General features: G+C 40.3%; 2 protein-coding genes and 2 long non-coding RNA genes across 4 annotated transcripts; 1 reads left to right on the top strand and 3 right to left on the bottom strand.

The window, feature by feature from the left end:
• Positions 1-4,721: 4,721 nt before the first annotated feature.
• LOC131241507 (acetylajmalan esterase-like) lies at positions 4,722-7,693 on the top strand. Its single transcript, XM_058240282.1, has 4 exons — positions 4,722-4,995; positions 6,081-6,293; positions 6,710-6,870; positions 7,652-7,693. Exons 1-4 carry the CDS (start codon positions 4,722-4,724, stop codon positions 7,691-7,693), a joined length of 690 nt encoding a protein of 229 aa, XP_058096265.1.
• Positions 7,694-8,385: 692 nt separating this feature from the next.
• Positions 8,386-9,167, bottom strand: LOC131241397 (uncharacterized). The gene is made up of 2 exons (XR_009169005.1): positions 9,043-9,167; positions 8,386-8,583 (listed from the first exon to the last, which is right to left on the bottom strand). It is a non-coding gene; the product is annotated as an uncharacterized LOC131241397 (long non-coding RNA).
• Positions 9,168-10,891: 1,724 nt separating this feature from the next.
• On the bottom strand, positions 10,892-11,888 carry LOC131241398 (uncharacterized). The gene is made up of 3 exons (XR_009169006.1): positions 11,776-11,888; positions 11,620-11,680; positions 10,892-11,009 (listed from the first exon to the last, which is right to left on the bottom strand). It is a non-coding gene; the product is annotated as an uncharacterized LOC131241398 (long non-coding RNA).
• Positions 11,889-12,360: 472 nt separating this feature from the next.
• On the bottom strand, positions 12,361-20,680 carry LOC131241515 (uncharacterized). The gene is made up of 9 exons (XM_058240286.1): positions 18,980-20,680; positions 17,164-17,304; positions 16,073-16,114; positions 15,923-15,985; positions 14,839-15,149; positions 13,953-14,007; positions 13,516-13,557; positions 13,368-13,430; positions 12,361-12,477 (listed from the first exon to the last, which is right to left on the bottom strand). Exons 1-9 carry the CDS (start codon positions 20,678-20,680, stop codon positions 12,361-12,363), a joined length of 2,535 nt encoding a protein of 844 aa, XP_058096269.1.
• Between the last annotated feature and the right edge of the window lie 1,124 nt (positions 20,681-21,804).

Consider the following 21,804-nt stretch of genomic DNA (forward strand, 5'->3'; position numbering starts at 1 on the left):
TGTATGTTTACCATGTATAGACACTACTGTTGAATCTAAAGTACCCCCTACCAATGTGAAGGTTGACTTTAACCATGCTACCACAATCCGCTAAAACTCATGAGCTGGGTATGTCGGTATGGGATACCGTGTTCGAGCTGTCGGCCTACGCTGGCATGACAAGCCTCCCCATAGTGACCAGTGAGTAACCAAGACTCGTGAGCCAGACATGGTGGTATGGGACACTGTATTTGAGTTGTTGGCCTGCGCTGAGGTGATGAGCCTCCCCGTAGTACCTCGAGTATAAACTCTTGAATTTGCCCATCCACTGTTTTCATTAGGGTGATGCCCTGCAACTTGCCTATCGTATGTGATTAACTAGGATTGACGACCCTAGATGAATCCTTTGGTTCGGGTTAATGATATAAAAGGAAGTATCCTAGCTTTCCAAATCTGTTGTATGAATAAGCTTAATTAAGTACCCAGCTAATACGACCATGCATCACATTGCATTAGTTAAGATGTGCTTTTGGCGAGGAAGGTGCACTTTAGAGAGTGTTGTCATATGCGAAATTGGTTGTCGGCGTGGCTTTTTGAAGGAGCTTTGTGCGAGGCCATGCATTATTACTTGCACTCCATTCCTACATTAACAAGAGTAGTTAGGAAGTGATTGTTGTATTGCTTTATCATTACTGCTTGATTGACTTGATAACATGTTAACCTTTGCCTTATAGTACCACTGAGTTGATCACTCACTCCCACACTGGGACGGTGTTTTAAAACACCAACCAGACCCTAGTTTAGATGCAGGTATTGATGAGGTTTATGCAACGGAGTAGGACTTCATGGATGAGGAGGAAGAGTTCTCCTACGTTCAGCTCTCGGGCGGGTCTATGTAGATCTCGTACCGATGCATAGGGACTACAAGGATTTTTGGCTTAGTTGAATATATTTACTTTCCGCATTTTGTATATTTTGAAACAACACATGTATATATTCAGGCCAGTTACATATTCATACTCTGGAGGTTGTGAAACGCTTTCATATTTAAATACATATGCTTCAGACTTCCGCTTGCTTGATTTAATTATATTTGGAGTATGATATACTGTTTTGGTATAATCTCACTCATGTTTAACTCATTAATATGGACGAAATCTGAGCATCATTATCCATGTTGCATAAGTGATGTGATGGATCTCGGAAGTAGAGCTTTGCTCGACCCTCGAAATTCAGGGTGTTACACATCCAATTAAAGAACTCATGTGGGCTACACCACGTCAATATATAGGTTTTGGGCATGATTACACATTGCTCCCTATAGTGTGTCCCACCTAAGTTGTGGATCTGGACGATTCTACGGTGAAAATAAGTAGTCTCACAAGATGCACAGTTAAGATTCTAAATAAACATCATGGGTGGGCCAACATATCCCAATTGTACAAAAACAACCATGCCATTTGAACACACGTGATCACTACACTCTTGACACCGATTGCCTGCGAATCCTGCAAGGGGAAGCTAGCTAGGGCCCACCATGATCTTTGTGGGAAATCCATTCCATTCATACGTTTTTCCATATCATGTGAGGACATGGGACAAAAAGTAATTTAGATCTAAAACTCAAGTGGCCCACACGACAAGAAAAAGTGCGCAGGGAAATGCCTACCATTGAAGCCTTCCTGTGGTCCACCGTCATGCTCACATTCCATCCATACTGTTCATAAGGTCATTCCTACTTAGATGAACTGAAAACACAAAAATATTAGCCTGATTCAGAGTTTTGGTGGCAGCACAAATGTTTCAACACTAAAAGTTTAATCCTCACTTTTTCATATCATGTAGCCCACTTGAGTTTTTGATGTACTGGAAAAACTAGAAGTATACCTGTGCTGGATGAACTGTATGGATTTCTAGCAAACATCACGGTGGGCCCCACCTAACTTCTTAGGAAAGGGCTTTCTCAACCATTTGAAAGTTTCTCCACAAGGATCCCAGATGAGGCCCACAAAGATGTTTACAGGAAATCCACCCCGTCCATCCATTTTGAATGTTCATCTTAGGAAATGAAACAAAACATGAGGTGATCTAAAACTAAGTTTTGTCACACGTGAGGAAAAATTAGGGAAAGAAATTCCTACCGCTCCACCTTGATGTTTATAAGCCATCTAAACAGTTTATAAGGTCGTTACCACTGGGATTAAGTGAAAATATCATATATATATATATATATATACTGACACAAAAATATTTTGCCCGAAGAATGTTTCAACGATTCACACAGAATACCCGCTGTTTCCTCTCGTGTGGCCCAGTTAAGTTTTGGATACACATCAGTTTTGGTCACATGTCCTAAAATAAGCTCAAAAAGCATATGTGCGGGGAAGATTTCTCAAAAACATCTCGGTGGATCCCACCCTTCATCCTTGCGCAGGAACTTCCTGTGAAATACTTCGCAGGAAATCCGCGTCCTAACATGAGTCCATGTGACCATGACGTTGTAAAAACGGACGCGGATTGCGTCCTACCCCGCCCGGAGGAAGCGGATTGCGTACTGAGTAACTCAGTACCCCTAGCGTACTGAGTAAACTCCGTAGGGTCCACCCTTATTTATTAATTTTATCCACTCTGTTAATCCATTTTATAGGATAATTTTAGTGCTTGAGCCCGAAATAGAAGCATACCCAAAGCTCAAGTGGACCACACTACAGGAAACAGTGTGATTGAAACTCTGCCATTGAAAATTTCTCGGAGGCCATAAAAGTTTTGGATCAAGTTGATGTTTGTGTTTTCTCTTCATCCATGTCTTTGTGATCTTATTAACAGTCTTGATGACAAATAAACATCACTTTGGACCCTAGGAAGGTTTCAACGGTGGAAATCATTATTCCATACTGTTTCCTGTGGTATGGTACACTTAAGCTTTGGATATACTTTCATTTTGGGTTTAACCCCTAAAATTAGGTGGGGAAATTAATGGACCTCATGGATAAACCACATACATTCACAGTGGGCCAATTGAGTTTACTCAGTACGATAGAAGCCAACTGAGTAACTCAGTACGCAATCCGATTTCTCGTGGGGCCCACCATGATGTAAGTATTTTATCCATGCCTTTTCATCGTTTTTTTTTCAAATCATTTTAATGGGTAAGCTAAAACTTAATGCAGTTATGGTTGTTAAGTGGACCACAGAGTGTGGATTGAATTTTCACCATTAGGAGCTGGAGAAGTTTCAGATCAAGCTGATATTTTTGTTTTCACTTCATCAACGTCTACATCAGCTTATGAATAGGTTGGATGGTAGGAAAACATCACTGTGGCCCTTAGAAAGGTTTCAACCGTGAGTGTCATTATCACCGCAGCTTCGTAAGGTATTGTTCAATGGAGCTGTGGAGCTGCTTCATTTTTAAGATTATGGATTAAAATGATCTGACAAAAGCGATGAACGGCGTGGATAAAATTAATTAAATCACGGTGGGCCCCACAGAGCCCTGCTAATCCGTCCGGAGGTATAACGCAATCCGCCTCCAAAACTAGGAGAGAACGGATCGGCTACTCCGTGATCTGTGGACCTCACCATGATGTATGTGTTTAATCCATTCCGTTCATCCATTTTTACGGATCATTTTAGGTTTCATAGCATAAATTGGAGGGATATAAATATCATTTGGACCACACCACAGGTAAACAATAGTGATAGGATATCCACCAATAAAATCCTCCTAAGGCCCGACGTACTTTCTACTTGACATCCAATCTGTTGATTAGGTCATACAGACTCAGATGAAGGGAAAAAACAAAGATCAGTTTGATCCAAAAGTTTTATGGCCCCCAAAAAGTTTTTAATGGTCAACATTTATTCAAAACAATTTCTTGTAATGTAGTCCACTTGAGATTGATATATACTTAAATTTTGGTCTCATGCCATAAAATAATCTATTAAAATCTATGGACGGCATGGATGAAACACATACATTATGATGGGCCCTCAGAACACCAACCGTCATCCATTGGCCGCTCGCAGGAGAGTAGCCAATTCCTTTTCGGAAGCGGATTTTCTGCGAAAGCCTTTTAGCGGGAAGTTCCTGCGGAACTCAGGTGGGTCCACCGTGATGTTTTTTAGAAATCATCCTCATCCATCAGGTTTTTTTTTTAAAAAATAATTATTATCAGGTTTTTTTTTTTTTTAAATAATTATTTTAGAACATGATGTCAAAAATGAACTGTATCGAATGCTCAAGTGGGCCGTAATAAAGGAAAAGATGGTTAGAAAAATTTCTACCGTTGAAACCTCCCTCGGTTGGGCAGTGATGTTTATATGCCATCTACACCGTTAATAACGTCATTACAACTGGGATGAACTGAAAACAAAAATATTAGCATGATTCAAAACTTACATGGCCCCTGAATATTTCAACTGTGTACGTTGAATTATCACGTTTTCAGTCCACTGAGCATTGGTTACGGTTCTTTTTTGCATCATGTTCTAAAATGAAATAAAAAAAATGGATGGACGGAATGATTTCTCAAAAACATCGCAATGGCCCCTCAACTGGTTCCCTGTACAGTAACTTCCTACTAGAGCTGCAGGAAATCCGCGTCCTTCGTTTCCTAAAAAGACTCCTGTTCCAACCCAAACAACAAATCCTCTCTCTTCTGTATAAATACAGTACTCTTTCAACAACGTACTCATATCTTCTCCTCTTCCGTAGAAACACCTGTTACTTCTCTTCTCCTACGATGGCTGCACCTGGCAACCAATTCCTCTTATTGATTCTATTCACATTCAGCGTTATTTTTCTTCTAAATCTTCCATGTGCTGCTGCTCAAGCGATGGATTGTAACTTTCAAGCCATATATAATTTCGGCGACTCGATCTCAGATACCGGAAATCTTATCCGTGAAGACAATCTCGGCACCTTTGAGCCCATTACTAAACTTCCGTATGGCAAAACGTACTTCCACCAACCCACCGGCCGATGCTCAAATGGGCTGCTCATGGTCGACTTCTTCGGTATTGAAAAATATCTTCCATTGTTTTTTTTTTTTTAATGAGCTGGGTCCATGGTTTAGTTGTCTAGATTGTTGTTCTGATAGGCACCGCACATGGCAATTAGAAAATTTTTTGATGGGAAGATCATAACCGTCCAATATTTTATGTTTGTTGCTGTTGTTTTTTGTATTCCTCTTATTAACAGGTCAATTGAAGGGTTGGGGTTATCCCACTTAGTAGATTTGTAGCCATGGTCCATCCACTTTGGGGCCCATTAAATGAAGAGTCCGAATCATTTAGTAGACTCTTAAGACGAGGATCATATAACTTCTCAAAATTCTCTTTGGTATATGAGCTTTATCAAATAAATTGGATTTTCTATCAGGTTTTAGGAGGAATTATACGATGGAATGTAGTGTAGGCAACCCAACTTGAAAGAGTCAAAAGATTTGATGGCTAGGATCTTCCAATCTGGGAGACTTGTCCATCCCCAGTGGGTCCCATCATATAAACTTTCAAGAACACTAAACTGTGGGCCCCACTTGCAGATAGTGTTGGTTTTGACTCTTGGATATGATATAGGTGGGATTTTCAAACACTACACCAGGTTTAGGTGGCCAGCCCAACCATTGAAAAAAAAGAGGATGTACGGCCAACTAGTGTGGTCCACCCAATCTCTACCGTAGATGAGACCGACCTATGAACCATGTGATCTGGACTCTTCATCTAGTGGACTCATTAGGGGAGCTGCAGTGCATTGTTTAGAATAGTTAGGTCTTTGATAAGTGGGGTTTATATAAGCTGATCAGAACCGTTAACTAAAGCCCCCAAGGGTTGCGCGTGGGACCCACCAATGTGTGTAGAATCCAACCTGTGGAATTCATGTCTGGATTAAATGTGGGGCCACTTGGATCCACCGATGTGCATAGAAGAATTCATGCCTGGATCAGAGGTGGGCCCCCTTGGACCCACCAATGAATGGCCACAGTTTAATAAACGGCCATGAATGCATGCTATGGACTGGCCCACCAATCACATATTTTTTTCACATTTTCTCATGCTCATTCAAATTATATTTTTCTTTTTTCTTTTTTTCTTTTTTACAGCAAGGTGGTTAGAGCTTCCATTTATCAACCCATATCTTCAGAGCGACGCATCATTCGGTAATGGAGTTAATTTTGCAGTAGCAGGAGCGACAGCACTCCAGCCATCCTTTTGGTTGAACCATGGCATCCAGACGCTTAATACAAACAGTTCCCTTGAAGTTCAGCTCAACTGGTTTAAGGCCTACCTCCACTCTGTCTGTTTCTCACAAATTGGTAAGATCAATGACGATCCATGGTTTCACTTTAAATTCATTTTAATTGCCATTGTATAACCATGTTTCAAACCCGTGGATAGGATGGTTACGATTCTCTAATATAGGTTCATCTTCAAAAGAAAAAGACGAGCCCCAACAACTAAATGGCTAAAATTGCAGATTGGGTCAATTTTTCCTTAAACAATTTCAACCGTCCATTTTATAGATGATTGATTAGATGTAAGAATCAAACGATGGGCAGGAATTCCAAGAGCACTAGATTATTTCTCATATTGCAACAATGGACGTTGGTTTAAGTGTACTGGTGTGGCCCACTCAATGAATAACTTGGTTTTCGTACCAGGTGATCATGGTGTGGCCCATCTTATATCTGATCAATTAGTGTTCTAACACTTATTATTATTAATTTTTTAGGTGGGCCCACAGAATGTGCACAGAAGCTGGAGAAAGCACTGTTTATGGTGGGAAAGATTAGTGGGAATGACTACAACTATACTTTCCTACAAAGAAAATCCATTGAAGAGGTTACAACCTATATGCCCAATGTGGTTCACACCATCAAGAATGTTGCTCGTGTAAGTTCTCTTTTTCTTTGTCTCAGTATCAATGCTCAAACATGTAAAACATCCTAGTCGTATATTGTATGAGACTAACTGTCTAGATTAATTGGCCAAAAAAAGGTCTGTATCCCCATGCTATTATGGGCCCACCAGATGAACAATCCCCATCATGCATTTGTGCCTAAAAAAACTCTAAAACCGACCTTTAAAGCCTGTATGAGGACAGATTGACCGTTGAATCATTTCTGATTATAGTTATGATAATTTTGTAGTGATGATCGATCCATCAACTCATCAACGCTAGTGCCGTTCATCTTGTCATCCCCGAAAATTTCCCGATCGGTTGCATACCAATCTACCTCATAACATTCCACATTGACGATCGAACATCATAAATGAAAACAAGGGTCTAAGATAGTTCAACAACTTCACAATGTATCACAACCGTCAACTCCAGCTAGCCGTCCAAGAGCTGAAAGAGAAATTCCCCCACGTTTTGCTGACATACGCCGATTATTACAATACAATAATAAGGATCATTAACCATGCTTCAACTAAAGGTAAGTGCAAGCCGCGTCCCACTCATGTAGAAAAACACATCTAATGCAGATAACATTAACAACCTGACCGCTTAGCGGATAGCAGTCTAGCGCTTATGATTCCGTTTGGATCAAAATTACTAAGGGTTTCTTTCCAATGTTAATGACCAGGATTCGAGCCGGATAGTTTGATGAAAGCGTATTGCGAAATTGGTGGCACTTAATACTTCAATTCCTTTAGTATGTGTGGTGCGCAGGGTGTTCAGGTGTTCCCTAACCCCGAAAAATATATCCATTAGGATGGCATTCATCTCACCCACGAGGCTTATGGACAAATGGCTAGTTCACTCATTTCCAGCGTCGCTGGACAATGGAAATGTTTCATGTAGAAATTTCTTTTTAGCTTTTCTTTTTTTGCGGATTTTTACCTTAATGCTTAGAAACACAGGCTTTATTATTTATTATTATTTTTTATATAAGTGCTAATTAATTCTTAATTCGAGATACATGTTTGTTGTCAAGCTATTTAACATTAATGAGATATTTTTCTTTTAAAAGTTCTGGTGGGGCATTGTGGTGCGCATGTGACATCCACTCAATTCATTATTTGTGTCAGCTCTAAATGTTAGAACATGAACCCAGATATAAAGCTGATCGAAACACAAACCTTCTTGGGGCCCAACTGATGGTTGGACTAGCTGATTTCTCTGGGACGTTCCATAATGATGGTAGGCGGCACCTGATTCACGAGTTAGGTGGCCTACACAAACCACGGTTAAGCCCTGATAGATGCCTATATGTAAACCAGTTCAATTGGTGGAATCTAGCTGATGGTTGGATTGGGCTAATTGCGATATACTACCAACTTGACCAGCCCCCAAAACTAATTTTCTAGATGGATCCTTTGGACCACAACAGGTCTGATCTGCATAGGACCCTCTTTGAGCAAGGTCTATTTTTCAGACAGGCAAGTTGGGCTGTCAACCACCTGTGATTGAACCATGATATTTCAGTAACTATCAAAAGATCATGAAAATTACTATAAAAAAAGGTTGCAAAACAATGCCGAAAGATTTGAAGTATGGTTTATTTTAAAAACCAACAGTAAGTTATTATAAAGATTTCTGAGATTCTTTTTACTGCTGTAGCTCTATCTCCAACTCCCTCAGCTGCAACATATCTCGTCTGGCTGATGAAACAGAACACAAACCATAGAGCAATGAAAACATGATTGAGATTACTCAGCCTCTACTCAAGCAAGAGTATCCTAAGCACAGTCGAATAAACACTCGGTTCAAACTCAAACTGAGCTCAGTCTAATCAAACTAAATAATCCAAGCGACCTAAGCCATCAGTCATAGTGGGGGATGCACCCAAAAGTCATCCAGATTGGAAGACCCTAGTCGTCCATCCACGGATGGATCAGCAAGCCATGGGCCATGTCTGTACAGACAGGGAGGCATGTATCAAATTGAATTGAGGTCCATGTGTGTGTTGGATTTTTATTTTTATCTTACTTCCATGGTTGATTAAACTAATTCAATTTGAATGTGCACCCAAACGTGGCCTAAGAGTAAGCATTACATTCAGTTACAATTCCAAATACAAAATTAAAAAGAAAATCCCACATTAAGTTTAGAGAAACTACCAGTGACAGCATCTTGCAACGTCGGCCGGCCAGTGCGGCTGATCCAATATTGAAGTCGATCTTCAGCAATGTCATTTTCCACACCATGGATTACAGCTCTTGCCCAGAAAAATATCAGCCATGCCTGCAATACAGTAATATTTGGTATAAGGATTATAAAAACGGAAGCTAAATTACAAGAGCTTTATACAGTGTTACAGGATATGTATGTACAGCTGTACATGTCCTATACTCTAATACAGTTGTACATGCATACACTATACTCCTATACATACATATCCTATAATCTAACACACAACGACATGGTAATTGTTGTGCATTTGAATTGCTGTGCATGAGTCGTGGATCATGTTCCAATTGAGTGATTAGGACTGTCCTTTGCTGATGTTTTGGTCATGGCTCATACGATGTGTGGGCTCTAGGTGGTAATGACTGTCCAAAATCAAGCATTTTGGATTAATTATAATTGTAGTATTTGAGGGCTTACAATGGTTAGGATCATCAACAGGCCAGCTAGATTTTTAGACATGGTAATGAAAATACAATCTCAATCCAAAACAGAGTTGTTTAAGAAGTCAGCAACAGACCCTCTTGAAATGGATGTCGTCTGCTTCGTCGTCACTTAATTCTACAAGAACAATACCAATGTCAGATTTGTGCTCAATCTCCTTTCACTACAGTAATTGCAGATATTGGAACAATAAGAAACGTGATTGCAATTGGGTCATCCTTGCTTTCATCATTTACATTTGCAATTCGATTGACTAATGCATCCGCACGAGGCTAATCCAGGCAAAGTGAGCTCATTTTTCAATTGCCATTGAAAGTTGCAAATGCTTATCAATATATTCAAAAGCATACTGCAAGCGACTGAGGGAGAGAGGTGGAATCGCCTTACCAAGTAGTTTCAGAGATGGGGCAGCTGAATACACAAGAAGCAAAAAAGAGAGAAGTGTTAGTACAAAGATATATTAATGTGGCTTATCATCTCATACTATGGTTTTGAAATCCACAGGATATTCGAGAAAGAATTTGTGTTGGAATCAAATGAATAAAGTTCTAAAATGATAAGGATGGTAGGCCATAACCTGATATGAATCGCATATTGCTGCCTGCGCGATTGTGATTACTCATTTCCAGCACAACAGCTTCCTCAACCTTGAAAATAACAGCCGAAAGAGAGAGAGAGAGAGAGAGAGAGAGAGAGAGAGAGAGAGAGAGAGAGAGAGAGAGAGAGAGAGAGCATATGCTAAGAATCGTAAATGAAAAATACCCAATGAAAAAAACCTTGCCAAGTGCAATTGTGCAGGTGCGCTTTCCAAGAAAATCACACCGCGTGCCACATTGGCATGTGTGAATCAGTGAGTCCCTTAGTAATGTAGAAACCAATATGAGAATTTCAAAATTCAATGATAGAAGAATACCTTCAAAAAGGTTAGTTCCCTTAATCCTTTCTCAACTGCAAGCATGCTCTCGATATTGAGTTTTCCCTTTATATCTTTAATCACATCCCGTGCAAGTTTACTCCTCTTCGAATCATCGTTACCTGTGAATAGTGAATACAGAAATAATCCATAAACGGAGAGAGAGAGAGAGAGAGAGATGATTGATGCATGAGGGCTGCATTTGGATGCACAAGTGAATTGAATTGAGGAATGGCAAAATGTAGTTCTGTTTCCTAGTATTTCATAATGAGGAAGTAGCCGTCAATTGTTTTTGTCGCTATCAGAGTCCAACTCAAAAGTCACATGATTACAATCAAGCCATTTCCACTTTGTTAGACTAGTATTTCCAATTCAATTCGATAGTGCATCCAAACGCATCATAGAGTCCAGCTTGAGGTTACTAGCCTTGGTTCTCAAAATCTTCCTTAGTTTTTTCTCCAATAGAAATGACCAGTTCAAGAGGAATAGGCGCTAATGCTGCCCAGTGCTCATGTTTCCGCTTTGCAATCCCTGGAAAGAGATCTATGAAAAAAAAGAAAAAAGACATGGTTATATCAACTGTAAAGGAAAAAAAGAGGATGTGTTTGGTTGCACCGAATATCATGAAATTTCATGAGCAATGTGATAGTTATCAGAGTGTATTATATCTAATCATACTGTACCCCCATGAACCACTGCACAAGATCTTGGCCAATCATCAGGTGGGCCACAGTTTCTGCTTGGTAGCGAGAAAATCAGGCCAGTCCTGTCATCGTCGGACTACACATGCATAACAATATACTTTTCAAAGGGCATTTCACTTGCACTCCACATTCAAGATGCTACGTGTGGCCTACCCTGAGTTTTTGGCCGGGCCGTGGTGCATACAACAGGGGTCCCACCTAGCAGATCATCGTGATCTTATTTTTCACTGACAGAAGAGTACGATCAATGCAAAATAGTGACAAAGTGCAGTTATACCATACATGGAAGATTGCAAAATGTCATGGAAGAAACAAATTTTAATAAATAATCAACAAATAGACCGAACAATCTATGCATATTCACGTAATCCATTCATGTACAAGCCCAAGAATTGAAAATTCAGAACCAAACAAAGGCAAGAGCCATCACCAAGAAGATTGAAGATTACCATAATGAAGAGCTAGACCCCAATAACGAGAAAGCCAACACCTCTTAGCAACAACTTCTTCCTGAAAAACAAACCCAGCAATACAAATAAATCTCCAAATGGATTATCAAGAATATTATAGATCTCCTAACACTGCTGAGTATGCAAAGCACAAACCATTTCTTCCTCACTTAGGAAAAATCTACGCATGTTTGATCGAAGAGATTGTGCTTCGTTCTCTTTTTCTTTGAGCTGTTGCAATACAATCACCAGCTGGTCTTTCCAATACTGAGTCGGAAAAAAAAAAAAGGAAATGAGGAGAACAATAAATGACATTTCACGGTAGGAATTACTAGATTGCATATCAGAATAATTTACCTCAACTTCCTCCCGAAGGGCAATGATTTCTTCATCTTTCGCATCCTTAGTTTGGCCAGTGGATTCAAAAGTAGACTGAAACAAATCACAAAATGTTTGGTTGGTGGATCTCATATCTCCTTGGCATGTTCTAATTTCCAATATGTGGATTTTTTTAAGTTTACCAAATCATGTCTAATTCACTGACTTCATACTCAATTGAGAGAAAGAGTGCCCTTTTTACTTCATGGGCGACCTATGCCATTGATATGGCTGGTTAGGCCATAATATCTCGATAGCTAGATTATAACAGCCATCTGATGAGAGGGACAGTGACAACCAATAGTTCACATTTAAAGGAGAGACCAAAATCAGGCAATTGGGATCATCTGATTAGGATCCTTTTCAATGTCTCCCATCCAACCGGGCAGCGAATGATTTGGGGTCGCCATAATGAGGCTGCAAGTGTAGAGTTTGACAGAGAATTGTATCTTTCCTTAGGCATGGTAGCAAGTGGTAATCCTGCAAGGACTACATGTAGGAAATAAAATAGGAAAGCATCTTTGCACTTACAGGATGTCGAGAATAGCTTTAAGGCGCATACCAATGTATGCTTCTTAAAGGTAGTCAAAGTCTCCCAATCGTGCATGGAATTTGGCCACACTACCCTTTGGATTCAATTAAGCTTGACTCAATCTAGTCTTCCAGTGAGCTTGCACTACCCGATGAAGACATGGTACATGACTTAGCTCTAGATGCCCAAACCGAATATTAAAGAAGGAAATGGAAGTTAAAGTGATTCAAGCACTTATCTGCATCTTTTCTCATAGAAGGAGATTAACTATGGAATTAATCAAATGCATAGTTCCAATGTAGTGACTATTAGATGCTTCTAGGTCAAGAGACCCTTCAGCTTACCTAGGTGCTTAGAGACCAATGACCTTTTTCTCCTCATTAGGCTTGAGGCCCAACGGATAGGTCCATCTAGAAAAGAATTGGATCATGATGGTGGCCCAATAGCCTGGCTCAGCCCCACCACAACATGAAAGTACCAACACATGCGAACACCAGTACTTTGCACCTAAGCTAGACCACTGAAAGCTAGATAGGAATGATTTTAAATAAACCACATTCCAACCTCACTTCGAATGTGGGACTTTAGAAAACAAGTTTTCAAAGATAAACTTACATACAAAAATTTTAAAAACTAAGTTAACATTACATTGCCCCATTGACGGAAATAAAGGACCGACAACGTGGAAGGTGGTGGATCCCATGTCCCCTATTTCTGCAACCTATGGTAGGTGATAGTCCGCATGGAACATAATTCTACGACTAGTAAGCCAGGCCTCTACAAAATTACTCATCCCGTGGTAGTGCATTAGATCACAAATCACAACATGAGAACTAACCTGATTTTCATATTTCTGAGCTACAGCATCTGCTATCGCCCATTGCTCTTTCGTGTAATAAAGCTGCACGAAAATTCGAACATGGCATTACACATGTATATATTAAAAAAAGATTCATTAACTCATCAAGATATAAAGAAAAACGCACCAACTCACAAACAATCTCATACTCTTCTTGTAGCCAATCAAGCTGCAGTTAAAGCACAAGTAAGATTAAATAACTAACTTGGCCAGACAGTTCAAATCATGTGCCCCCTTTGTTGATGGAGCATAGCCCAAGAATAACCATACTATTTGGACAAATCTAACTATCCAATGGATCATTGCTGGCATGATAAGATTGAGGTTTAGACCCCTCCGATCAGTGTGACTTTCAGGCAATGATCCACGACAATGGGGCCCATACATTAGACTGTCTGGATAGTGGCACATTTAAGCCACATGAACCATGCACATGTACCTTGATTTAAGTATTCACTGGCAAATGAGTATTGGAGTTTCTAAGCCCAATTTAAATAAGATGTTCGTCTACCTTGTATTATTTTCACAGGATGAGGATAAAAATGGATGAAAGTTGTTAAATACCATCTCTCGAAGAGCTTTACGGCCATCTACCATTTGGCCCGCATATCCTTGAGACCTGAAAATTCCCTTTACAATGAAAATTGTACAAATAAAACAAACACATGCATGTGGACACAATCACATGGGGGAGGGAGAGAGAGAGAGAGAGAGAGAGAGAGATTATAGATGCAAATCCACCGAAGAGCATCACGACACATGATAGGCACTGTACCTTAACCATCATTTTTCTACTGATATGAAATTAGAAAATATGGTGTTCTGATCACAAATAAAATCAGTACATCACAATATATGGGTGCTTACATATATAAATGGACACACAATACTAAGTCGCCCATCTAAAAATATGCACGCATACATATGTATGTAATATTTGGGAGTGTTACAATCCAATGTGACCATTTTTCTGCTCTGAGAGTGAAGAAATCTTATCCACGGTCAAAATATTTCAATGCATTTTGGGCCCGTTTGGATTGTGAATTACATCAGTAATGTATTGTAAAAGGGCAAGGATTACAAATTAGAATACCTGTCTCCTGAAAACAAGTAATTTGACCGACAGTTTCCATGTTTGGATAGGAGTGGTAAGATTGTAATGATGATACAATTACATTACTTCAATGTCAAATCATAGAGAAAAATACACTGATGTGCATGTTTGGATAGGAGATTTCAACTGCAATGCAATATAAAATTAGAATGATTACAAAGTCCTTTACCTGTCTCCTATTACATCTATATTTGACCGCCAAATTACGGATATAAACAAATGATATAAAATCATAATGATGACACTTTCACATTACATTACTGATATAATTTGCAATCCAAACAGGCCTTAAGGAAGGGGAAAATCCATTAAACAACAAGATATAGATTTAGTTACTTTGGATCTGTTTGGTTTTCACTGTAAGGTTCCTTTGATGGTGTATAAGTTGTGGCACCCGGCAGTTCTTTATTAGGTGTTGTAGAAATCATTGCCCCCCATGGTTCTGTATTAGATGGTTTAGAAGTCATGGCCCCAGGCTGTTCTATATTGGATGGCGTAGAAATCATGGCCCCCAGTGTTTCTGTATTGGAAGGTGTAAAAGTCATCAGCACCAGCGATTCTGTATTGGATGGTGAAGGCAGCACCAATGAAAAGACTGGAGCTGACAGTTTTCGACGATTGGTGCAAATCCCTGAAACTTCATCTAACTAATAAAACACAACAAAATCCAATTAGCAAGCTTAGTTGAAAAACTAAGTTGATTATATGGAAAGAGAAAAAGGTCCAGTAAATATTTTCAACTAAATAGAACTGAGGTTTGCTAACCATGCCACTCATCATGATGACCTCCATCATGGATCTTACCATATTAAACAGTCTGGCCAGTGGGATAATTCTAAGTTTTGGATTTGAGGGCTGTGATGGATTGTTAAAGGAGTTGTTTATTTTCAAATATCCATCCCTTTCCCTAAAGTCCAGTGACAGCCATGGTGGGGCCCTCGTGATTAGCAGCTTGGATCTTTCACACATGCACCTTATTTGCTCTTATGTACATGTAGCAGTTATTAGAATTTTCATTTGAGCAAATAATTCCAAACAGTTAGGGTTATCTTTTAGTGATCCGGATCATTTAGTTAGTGCAGCCATCCAATCAGTAGACCTATTAACATTGCATATGAACACTTGGCTATATATACTTTTCAAATGACTATTTGCAAGAAGAAGAAGAATAAGAAGAACCAATCCTTTGTTGAATTTGATTCCTTCTCTCAATCCAATTCAAAAATAGTCTCAAGAAACAGTAAATCAACCCACAACCTGGAAGGTGATGGATTCATGTCCGTTGTTTCCACAATCAATGGTGGGCCATAGTCCTCAAGGACCACAATCTTTTGACTACTAATCCAGGCCTCTACAAAATAACTCATCTGGGTGGCAGTGCATCTCCACTTACATCACAAATCACAACATAAGAACTAACCTGATTTTCATATTTCTTAGCTACAGCGTCTGCTATCGCCCATTGTTCTTCCGTGTATAAAAGCTGCACAGAAACATTTGAACATGGCATTACACATGTATTTGATAAAAAAGGATTCACTGACTCATCAAGATATAAATAAAAACGCACCAACTCAGAAACAATCTCATACTCTTCTTGTAGCCAATCAAGCTGCAGTTAAAGCACAGGTAAGATTAAAAAACTACATGGTCCAGACAGTTCAAATCATGCGCCCCCTTTGTTGATGGAGCATAGCACAACAAGAACAATGCTGTTTCGATGAATCTTACTATCTGATTGATCATCGCCAGCTCAATAAGACAGTTGAGGTTTAGAACCTCCAATCAGTGTAACTTTGAGGCATGATCCATGACAATGGGCCCACAGTTTAGACTGTCTGGATTGCAGCACACTTAAACCATGTCAACCATGCACATGTCCCCTTGATTTAAGTATTTACTGGCAAATGAGTATTGGAGTCTCTAAGCCCAACTAAAATAAGATGGCCATCTACCTTCTCTTACTTCCAGAGGACAAGGAAAAATAAATGAAACATCGATGGAAGTTGTTAAATACCGTCTCTCGAAAAGCTTTACGGCTATCTTCCATATGGCCCGCATGTCTTTGAGACCTGCAAATTCCCTTTAGAATAAAAATTATACAAATGAAACAAACACATGATATGAACGCACTCACATGGAGAAAGAGAGAATTATGGATGCAAATCCACTGAAGAGCATCATTACACATGAATGGGAAATGTAAAATTTTTCTACAGGTATGAAATTAGAAAATATGGTGTTCTGATCACAGATAAAATCAGTACATCCCAACATATGGATGCCTACATATATATACATGTATGCGTGATATTCGGTCACACATCTAAAAGGGTGCATGAATAGAGAGATATATAATATTTGTGAGTGTTGCAGTTCAATGTGACTGTTTTGGTGCGCTGAGAGTGAGGATATCTATCCATGGTCGAAAGATTTCATTGCATTAGAGGAGGAGAAAATCCATTAAACAACACAACATAGATTTCTTTACTTCGTATCTGTTTGGTTTTCATTGTAAGTTTCCTTCAATGGTGTAGAAGTCGTGGCCACTAGCAGTTCTGTATTGGGTGATGTAGAAATCATGGGCCCCCATGGTTCTGTATTAGATGGTTTGGATGTTGTGGCTCCTGGATGTTCTGTATTGGATGGTGTAGAAATCACAGCTCCTGGTGTTTCTGTATTCAATGGTGTAGAATTCATCGCCTCCAGCAGTTCTATATTGGATGGTAAAGGCATCAGCAATGAAACGACTGGAGCCGATGATCTTGCAGGAGCAGTGCGAATCCATGGAACTTCATCTAACTAATAAAATACAAGAAAATCCAATTACAAAACTACTGAGTTGATTATGTGGGAAAAGAAAAAGAAAAAGGTCCAATAAATATATTCTACTAAACAGAACTGAGGTTTGCTAATATTTATACAAGAGCGAATAGGTTGTATGTGTGAATAGAGCACAATTGCATGAGATCCATGCCATTCATCATGTTGGCCCCACCATAGATCATCCTATATCCAACAGTCTGGCCAATAGGCAATGATGAATTGTTAAAGGAGTGATTTATTTCAATTATCCATGCCTTTCCCAAAAGTCGAGTGATAGACATAGTTGGGCCCTCCTGATAAGTGGCTTGAATCTTTCAAACATGCACCCTATTTGCTCTTGTGCATGAGTAGCAATGGTCAGCCATAACTGTCATAATTATCAGCATTTTCATTTGGCAAACAATTCCACACTGTTGGGGCTATCTTGTAATAATCCAGAATGTCTAGTTAGTGGGCCATATAGAATATGGGAGTGGACTGACACTATCCACCAAATCCTAGCCATCCGATCAGTGGATCTCTTAACATTGAAAATGAACTGTTGGATATTTCTAATTTTCATATTACTGTTTGAAGGTTAATACTAGGATGGCTAGGGTTGTCTGCTTTAAGAGGGGTGGTTGTCGTGCTAGACGAAAGGACAGGACCATTGAAATGTGAGGCCCACCAGAAAAGAGTGTTAGTCTGAGGAAATGTTTTCTTCTTTAAGAGGGGTGGTTGTCCGAGTAGACGAAGGACTAGACCATTGAAATCTGAGGCCCACCAGAACAAAGTGTTAGTCTGAAAAAATGCCTATCCATTATTGACTCAATTCATAGACAGATCTTGATTTAAGAGCTATTGGATGCAAATAACATCAAAATGAAATAACAGAAGAAATCCTTCAAAAACTCAATTCAGAGAGAGAGAGAGAGAGAGAGAGAGAGAGAGAGAGAGAGAGAGAGAGAGAGAGAGAGAGAGAGAGAGAGAGAGAGATTTCCAATCCTTTGTTGAATTTGGTTCTTTGTAAAATTCAACTCAAGAAAATCAGTTCCAGTTTACATTAACAGGCAAACTCCAAATATCACGGATTTTTGGAGAATTCCTTCTCTCAGTCCAATTCAAAAATAGGCTCAAGAAACAGCAAATCATCAAACCTTTAATTCAACAAAAGAAAAAAAAGGTTCCCAGGCATCTGCCGAACTCACAAATCAGCAAACCTGAATTCAACAGAAGAAAGAAAAAGTTCCTAAACATTAACTCAAGTGTTTGTAGAATCGAATTCAATGAAGATCCCATCCAATCATCAACACGAAATCTCAAATCAAAACAGACTCGAGGAACGGGGTATCAGAAAAACTCAATCATTTCGAGAATTCAATTCAAGAATCAGATTCAAATTTGAGAAGTCCAAGATATAACTATCTTTATTTAATAATTCCTAAATAGAGACTGAAGAACAAGCACAAAACAGACTTGAGAAACAGGGTATCAGAAAACCCAATCATTTCAAGAATTCAATTCAAGAATCAGATTCAATTTTGGGAAGTCCAAGATATCACAATCTTTGTTTAATAATTCCTAAATAGAGCTTGAAGAACAAGCTAAAGAAACATCAAATCCCAATATAATCAAAAAATTCAATGAAATTGCAGCGATGTTTTGTAATTACCAAAGGCAACCAACTTGTATTCAGCATCCCAGATGGACTCTGCAGAAAATGTGTACTGCCACAATAGAACATGTCGCTGCTGTTGCTGCTGTTGGTGCATTCTTGGTCAGAATGTTGCAGTTTCATGGCCTGCATGGGCAGTGGAATAGAGGGCTCTGTCAGCGTATCTCTACCATCATAAAGGGATGTATTGTCACCTTGCCCACCTCCACCTTCACTGTTAGAAAGGTGCGGCATCATGGTCTGAGAGAGGTGCAGAATGTTGGGCCCGACCGAAGCATCTCCAGAGATAAGAAGGAATGTGTCTTCTCCATTGCTGCTCCCACCTTCGTTGTCGGAATGGAGGAGCATCATGGTTTGAAAGATACGAGGAGTGGTGGGCCCTGTCAAAACATCTCCAATGCTAAGATGGAATGCATCATCTCCATTAATGCTGCCCCCTCCATTTCTGGAAGGGTGTTGCACCGTGGTCAGCGAGAGGCGGGGAGTGGTGGGCCCTTTCGGAACATCTCCAGTGCTGAGAAGGATTGTGCCATCTCCATTGCTGCCCCCACCTTCATTGCTGGAAGGTTGTGGCATCGTGGTATGTGAGAGGTGCATTGGAATATCTCCGGCGGTGAGAAGGAATGTGTCATCTCCATTGCTGTCCCCACCATTGTCAGAAGGGTGTGGCATCATGATCTGCGATTGGCGCAAAGAATTTGGCTCCGGTCGAACATCTCCACCTCTGGATGCATTATCACCATCCATACCCCCACCTCTGTTATCGGAATGGCTCAGTGTAGTGATCCGCTGACTGGCAGGCCTTGTCGGAATAACCCCACTTCTGAGATGGAGAAAATCACCATCTCCAATGCCTGGGTCTTCTTCTTCAAGCGGCGGCATGATCTTCCGGAGACGCTGGTGGGCTGCCCTTTTCTGAGAGCTCCGGGGAATCTTGATACTCGTGTTCTTAAGAATCCTCATGGCCCGTTCAAGAATCATGGATGATGGGCCGGTGATGCTTGAATTGGGTTCTTTCGACTGCACTTTAGCAAGATAAATGGAGGTGGGCGACGGAATGATTCTTGTGACACTGCTCTCTGTCACCAATCCATATTGTTTTCCGGCCAATTTCATGGATTTTGATTGTAATGAGATGGTGCCACTCGGACCCCCAGTTGCTAATGGTGCAGATGGTTGGTGAGATGTGCTAGAGCTGTCGTAACTGTCCGTCATCATCAGCAGGGTCAGTTGTGGAGCCATTGGTGCGGGTTGTGCCAATCCATTTTGTTTTCCTACCGCTTCCATGGATATATATTGTGATGAGGCGGTGCAGCTCAGACTGCCAGTCGTAGATGGTGCAGATGGTTGGTGAGATGCGCTGGAGCTGCTGGAACTGTCAGTCATCGTCGGCAGGGTCTGTTTTGGAGCCACTGGTGATTGTTGCACCAATCCATATTGTTTTCTGGCTGGTTTCTTGGATATTGATTGAAATGAGGCAGTGCCGCTTGGACTGCCAGTCGCCAATGGTACAGATGGTTGGTGAGATGTGCTAGTGATGCTGGAACCATCGATCGTCATTGGCAGGCTCTGTTGTGGAGCCACTGGTGCAGGTTGAGACTGCTGAAGGTGTCCCATGGCCCCCAATTCGCCATCCTGTGATAGTAGGCTCCGGGGATTTGGTGGCCACATGATAGCAGATTTCCGAAACCAATCCATGGATTCTTGGAGAGAGAGAGAGAGAGAGAGAGAGAGAGAGAGCTGGTTTCAGTTGCTCTGCCTTCTGAGAGAGGACGAGGATTAGGTGAGGTAACAGCTAAGTGGATGAGGCCATGAAGATGGGGCCCACCTCAATCTATGTGTTATATATCCATGCCGTCCATTCATTTTTAGAGATCATTTTATAATATGGTTCAAAAAAATGAGGTAGATCCAAATCTTAGACGGACCACACATTAGGATTTGAATTTCCACCATTAAAAACTTCCTGGGGCCACAAAAGTTTTAGATCAAGCTTCTAATTGTGTTTTCCCTTCATCCAGGTCTATGTGACCTTATCAACAGGTTGGATAGGCGTTCAATCACCACTGTGTTCCTGTGGTGTGGTCCACCAGAGATCTGTATCTGCTCATTTTTGGAATCATGACATAAAATGATCTGAGAAAACGGATGGATGGCGTGGATATACAAAAGATAAATAGAAGTGGACCCACGGGCAGGGCCTGAACCCACTAAGCTGTTACCCTGTCTCAGCTAATCCGCGCTACTTGAGGAAATGTTTTAAAAGTCCGTTACCTTGAAAAATGGCGGTAATATCATCCTAACCGGCGTATACGGTAAAACCGGAAGTAATTGGATATGGTAGATCCATCTCTACACCGTACACGTGGAATTGTAATGTGATAATCGGGACTGTACATCTGGCGTTACTCAACGTCGATGTTCCATTTTTCAAAAATCACACTAATCAGACATTCATAGAAATCACTTTCCATGGTTTAATTTTGACCATTAACAGTCTTTCTACTGTACGGTAGATTTTCAGGCCTTTCATCAGATGTTTTGATCAGTCGGCATATGTGTCTCTTGAATAATTTTCCATCCATCGTAGGTCCCACTAGATAGATGGTCTCAAATGTCAATCTGCCACGTGTAATGTAGCAAGATGGGTTTACCATGCTCCATTATTCCGGCTCTCTTGTTGGGTTGAATGAACGCTGATGGGATGGGTTACTCTCCGGCTGGTGGGTTTCATCCAAACCATACATCCATTTTTCCATATCATTTTAGGAAATAATCCTAAAAATGAATCAGATCTAATATTCAATGGACCACACATTTTG

Source organism: Magnolia sinica, chromosome 3 (genome assembly GCF_029962835.1).
Source record: "Magnolia sinica isolate HGM2019 chromosome 3, MsV1, whole genome shotgun sequence".
Classification (NCBI taxonomy): Eukaryota; Viridiplantae; Streptophyta; class Magnoliopsida; order Magnoliales; family Magnoliaceae; genus Magnolia; species Magnolia sinica.

Coding starts and splice junctions, on each gene's coding strand:
- LOC131241515 (XM_058240286.1), bottom strand. CDS start 20,680: ATGGATTGGTTTCGGAAATCTGCTATCATGTGGCCACCAAATCCCCGG. Junction 16,115..17,163: donor ATACAGAAACACCAGGAGCT/GTGATTTCTACA, acceptor CTTTAACTGCAG/CTTGATTGGCTACAAGAAGA. Junction 15,986..16,072: donor ATGAGATTGTTTCTGAGTTG/GTGCGTTTTTAT, acceptor GTTTCTGTGCAG/CTTTTATACACGGAAGAACA.
- LOC131241507 (XM_058240282.1), top strand. CDS start 4,722: ATGGCTGCACCTGGCAACCAATTCCTCTTATTGATTCTATTCACATTC. Junction 4,996..6,080: donor GCTCATGGTCGACTTCTTCG/GTATTGAAAAAT, acceptor TCTTTTTTACAG/CAAGGTGGTTAGAGCTTCCA. Junction 6,871..7,651: donor CCATCAAGAATGTTGCTCGT/GTAAGTTCTCTT, acceptor TGTGGTGCGCAG/GGTGTTCAGGTGTTCCCTAA.